Raw genomic sequence first — 5,724 nt, forward strand, 5'->3', positions numbered from 1 at the left:
GTGTATGCATCCGTGCCTGTGTGTAGGTTTGCTTGGCCTTTGCCACAGCTCCAGTTTCTTCTTCAGCATAAGGTTACCCAGTGTAGTCCATGAAAGATAAAGCATTCTCGCCTAAAGCAGAAGAGCAGCAGGAAGTTGCAGGAGGAGTAGAGCTCACAGAAAATTCTTGTATCTTTCTCTAGCTGTAGAAATTTCCTGCCATATCGCAAAGACCAGATCTGGAGAGCATCTGTTTAAAAGAAGGTAAAATCTGTGTCGCTTATGCACTTCTCTGATTTACAACCTGTTTAAAAGATTTATTATCAGGTTCGTTCCGCGAAATGGAAGCTCAAAAAAGGACTTTTTGCAGAAGTCTTGCCGGTTTAAGAGGCCTCAGAGAGGTCAGCTTGTACTGGGTTTATATGTGTAAAGTATATTAAGTTTATTCTAGGATAAATGTCAAACATTGTTTATGCATTCCTATTTTATATTGTATTTTGCTTTTTAAATGTGCAAATCTTTTTCAAAAGTTTTATTTACTTTGTTTCAGTACAGTGTTTTGAGTCCTGCAGAGCCTGGCATCAATATAATATTATTTAATTTAATATATTATTTAATAATAGAACTATATAGTCATTGTGAGCACACTATTTTATATATAGACAAATGTTAAATTCACACCATTTTTGTTTAATTCTAATATTACTTGCTGAATTCATGACATAATTGGAATAGAGTACCAGAATATTATTGAGTTGGATTTGACTGAAATTGGATTTTTAACTAGATCGTTTGGCATTGGGTTTAGTTTATTTGCATGGTTTTGAAATAAATAGGATCGTATGTAACTGGATCTGAATCCAAGGGTTTGATTTTCCTTTGAATCTTTTCCAGCAGAATTGAAAAGGCAGGCGACACAAATACATTTTCAAAGATGTTACTCTGCAAAAGATGAAATGCTATTTGATTTTCTAGAACTGAGCAAACATGTTTGTTAATCATGAATATACTGGAATATTAAAACAAAGTATTTGTGTTTACAAGAGACTGGTTGATTTATATCCTGTGATAGTAATCTTTGTGCTTCCTTCATGCGATATTAATTATATATTTCCTTCCTCGTGATAAGTAATTCCTCTTTCCTTGCCAGAGGTTCTTTCTCATCATCCCGTCTATCCATCCACCCACATCACAGCTCCCATTTTGTCTCATTGTCACTTTCCCTTTTTTGCAGCACAGTTCTCTTCCCACCCGGTCCTTCCACCCACATTTATCTTCCCAACAATTTCCATGTCATTCTCCTCATTCACTTGCTTTTTGTCTATTTCTTGCAGACCAGGGCTGGAATCAGTATTGCTGGTTTTAGGTGTTGATTCATCCTTGAAGACTTTAATTAAACATCTGCAGACATTTCAGTCACATATTTAGTCACTTAAAGGAACAGTATTATGTATTTCCAGGGACATGGTGCCATTTTATTACACAATCAACTGAATGTAACTGTGTTGCATTCAGTATTTCTATTTTATGCCTTTTTTAGACCAGTTAAATGGTACGCAATCAAGGGTAGTTAAGTGTAATCACAAATGACAAAGGTTTCCAGTATCATGGCCTCTGGAAATTACATGGCATTGTGCAGTTTAAATGTCTTGTCTGGAAGAAGGGAGACCCATGCTATTACTTTACCCTAATTAATTATGCATTAATTTATGCAAAGCCATGGTTACCTTGCACTACCCTGTCCTTGTGTAGGTTGTAGTGAGGGCACTGCAAAGGGTACACTTATGTTCCCTTTCAGGTGCACAGGTGTACACTACTACAACCTTATATACAATGAAAAATAATTAGCAAATATTTGTCTGATTATCTACTGATTTTTACATTACAAGATATAAAATGTTTGACCTGACGAAAACTTCAAATAAATACTGGTGTGGCAAGAAAAATTTTAAAACATCTCTTAAAATTTATCAAAATTATTTTTCATCCATTGTCTTTATCCCCTTAGCCTTGCAGTTTCACAGAGTCTCTGGTGCCTGTCTACAGTAGTCATTTAACATGAGGCAGGGTACGACTTGGACAAGTCACCAATCTTTTTCAGGCCAACACACACAGGAAAAGCAATCATTCATACATTCACACACTCTCTCAAGACAATTTTGAGAGACTGATTAACATAATGTGCAGGTTTATGGACTTTAGGAGGAAACCGGAGTACTTAAAAAGAGCACATGACAACAGTGCTAATAACTGCAACATCCATCCCTAAGGTCAATAATTGCGACTTCAAAAGGCTGTAGAAACATGTTAAAGTTATGCCTTTGCAACTGCTTCTTCTATTATGCCATTTCCAAAAAGAAGAAACAATCAAAGATAAAATAATGCATTTTTAGACATGGTAATATTCTTACTTTAAGAAAGGTAATGTATAAAGTGTATCTGACCACTGGTCAAAACTGACAAATTCTCTTTACTCTGTCTTTTCTTTTATAGATGTTAAAGGAAAGCTAAAAACAAGCAATGGCTTCCTGTTTGTCCTATGGGTCTTCCTAAAGACTCAGCTCTGGTGCACTGATGCTGCTACATATTTCGACAACTGAGCTATCCCTCTGTTACTCAGAGTGTGAGATTCTCTTATCCTGGTAGTTTTAAGGCATTGCACTGGCTGAACCCAAGCCATGGAGGTGGCCCTGGTTGACTTTGAGAGCCTGGAGGACATTAGTGGCGCCCTTGAGGATGAGATTGACACCTATGCTGATGAGACAACAGCTCTCACAGTGGATGTTCCTCCAGAGCAAAACAGCTCTGACATCAATAACCGTCTACGACCCCATCAACTCTCCTCCACCCCTTCACATTACAACCCGATGTCCTCCTACATTTGGGAATCCACCTCATCTTCACCCATTCCACCAACGCAAACACTGGAAGTACCTCACTCACCAGTGATGCCATCACCAAGCAGAAAGGGTCGCAGTAGTTGTGCCAGTATTATCTCCAACTGGAAGCTGCTGTTGAACAGCGAAGGCATGAAGGAAAGTGAAACAATCTTCAGTCGGCTCACGAAGGAGTGCTGTGAGGATCTGTTTGCAGATAAAAGAGGGTTGGATGATGGAGACCAGAAAGTCATCATCAACATAGCTGGTCTTCGCTTTGAGACACAGCTCAAAACACTGGACCAGTTCCCTGAGACACTTCTTGGAGACCCCTTTAAGAGGATGGAGTACTTTGATCCAATGAGGAACGAATACTTCTTCGATCGGAATCGACCAAGTTTTGATGGGATCTTGTATTACTATCAGTCTGGTGGCAAAATTAGAAGACCAGCTAATGTTCCCATTGATGTGTTTGCTGATGAAATTGTATTCTATGAGCTCGGACAAGAAGCTATGGAACAGTTCAGAGAAGATGAAGGATTCATAAAAGATGTTGACATACCTCTCCCTAAAAATGAAATCTATAGGCAATTTTGGCTCCTGTTTGAATACCCAGAGAGCTCCAATGCGGCACGGGGTGTAGCACTAGTTTCTGTCTTGGTCATTGTCATATCTATCATCATATTCTGCATGGAGACACTGCCGGAGTTCAGAGATGACACTGAACTCTTTTCTCCAAGAGTGGTTCAACATGTCAACCAGTCCAAAGTATCCCACTCTGGCTCTTTAGCTGGTACAAAGCTCAAAACATTATCAGATCCTTTCTTTTTTATTGAAACTGCCTGCATAGCTTGGTTTGCCTTTGAGTTGATCGTTCGGTTTGTGGTGTGCCCGAGCAAAAGTGAGTTTTTCCACAACCTCATGAACATGATCGACATTGTATCCATTATCCCCTATTTTGTAACTTTGATCACAGAACTGGCCACAACCCCTCAGGAGAGCTCAGGACAGAACATGTCCTTGGCCATTTTGCGTATCATCCGCTTGGTCAGAGTCTTCCGTATTTTCAAGCTGTCACGTCACTCAAAGGGACTGCAGATCCTGGGACAGACTCTAAAAGCAAGCATGCGGGAGCTTGGCTTGCTCATCTTCTTTCTTTTCATTGGAGTTATTCTTTTCTCCAGTGCCATCTACTTTGCTGAAGTAGATGACCCTGACACACAGTTTGTCAGCATTCCTGACGGGTTCTGGTGGGCTGTGGTGACCATGACAACTGTAGGTTATGGAGACATGTGTCCTATCACACTTGGGGGGAAAGTGGTGGGCACACTGTGTGCAATTGCTGGTGTATTGACAATTGCTTTGCCTGTTCCCGTCATTGTCTCCAACTTCAATTACTTCTACCACAGAGAGACAGAAGCAGAGGACAAGGTTCCCATGACAGAGGCTCTCGAGCAAGCCATAAAGGCGGAAGAAAGTACCAAACAGGGTAGCAATCCTTCAGTTAATAAGGTCAATGGTATCTGACAGAGGAAAAGGAGAAAAACTGCTGACTAAGAAATAACTTATCCATCAAGCAGCAAAAATAGTAGGGAATATAAAAGGAATTAAATTTTAGTGAGAATGAATGCAAAGAATGAACTTAAGATTGAATAAACAGTTATTCTTTTGGTGAAAAAAAAAAAAAGTTTTATAGCAACAAACAGGGTGTACCAGACTTACCTCTTGTATTTATGTATTTATTTATTTTTGTATGAAATGGCACTTTGTGGATTTATCTGAAAATTCACTGTTATTGTTTAGGAATTTTTGTCATTCTTCACTATTGTACATTAACTTCACTGTTTGTTGTAGCTTTCAATATGTAAATCTTTCATTGCTATCACTCAAGATGCAAATTAAGTGTTAAACAGTTTCATTGTTAACATTGTTTTTTTTCATAAACTTTGCCATTTGTTCTCATAATCTTAGCTTTTTTTGGTTAAAAAACATTTAAGCACATATCTTTATTTACAACACAAATTTCAGACATTTAATGTCAAATGTAGCTAAAGGTGAAGATCATAACTATGACCACAAATTAAATGTATATAATGCTCTACGAAAGTATTCATATTCGTTGAACTTTTACAAAGTCACTCAAATTTGGTAGTGTTACAACTACAGGCCTCAGTATATTTTAGTAGAACCCTATAAGGTGGACTAAAACAAACTAATGCAGAATTGTGAAGAGGGAGTATGGCAAGACTTTAAACCCACCACATTCATCCAGCTCAACCAACAGACCATACAAGGAGAGCATTAATTAAATGCCCAAAGCCATATTGGGAACACATCAAACAATACGTTGTTTTGACCAGGTTAGAATAAAATGTAACTTTTTGACCCACATGCAAAAATTACACCACTATATTTCATTTGCAGTGTTGGCAGCATCATGCTTTAGACATGCTTTTCTTTGCAGTATCAGGAAAGGTGGTAAGGGATTATTGAATAATGGATGGAGCTAAGTACAGGCAATTCTTGATAAAAAACTGTTATGACCACAGAAGTATTGGAGGTTCATCATCCAGGAGGACAGTGAGCTTAAAACATAGGTACTATGTAATGGAAGGGATTGAATCAAAGCCCAAGTCCATATTTGTTTGTGAAAGTGTAGCAAGAGTTGAAGAATTACTGTTTCCAATCCCACCCAAAAAAAAAAAACCTTTGAAAAACCATTACAAATGAACAGCCTTTTAATAAAAATTTTCTGCAAAACCCACGCTTCTATAAAGTGACCAAAGATACCAAGATCTTATCGGATATCTGTCCAAATTCTGGTGTATTATTTTGGTTCGGAAACATTACTTGCGTAGCCAACCCTAAA

The 5,724-nt window shown here is 38.2% G+C and overlaps 1 protein-coding gene across 1 annotated transcript; it reads left to right on the forward strand.

Moving 5' to 3' along the window:
* The first annotated feature begins 206 nt into the window (after positions 1-206).
* Positions 207-4,961, forward strand: kcna10a (potassium voltage-gated channel, shaker-related subfamily, member 10a). The gene is made up of 2 exons (XM_014999953.2): positions 207-243; positions 2,473-4,961. The coding sequence occupies exon 2, from the start codon at positions 2,658-2,660 to the stop codon at positions 4,380-4,382; it is 1,725 nt and encodes a 574-aa protein (XP_014855439.1). The 5' UTR covers positions 207-243; positions 2,473-2,657; the 3' UTR covers positions 4,383-4,961.
* Positions 4,962-5,724: the final 763 nt, after the last annotated feature.

This window comes from Poecilia mexicana, unplaced genomic scaffold, assembly GCF_051168715.1.
Source record: "Poecilia mexicana isolate PSO_F unplaced genomic scaffold, ASM5116871v1 scaffold_7, whole genome shotgun sequence".
NCBI classification, from domain to species: Eukaryota; Metazoa; Chordata; class Actinopteri; order Cyprinodontiformes; family Poeciliidae; genus Poecilia; species Poecilia mexicana.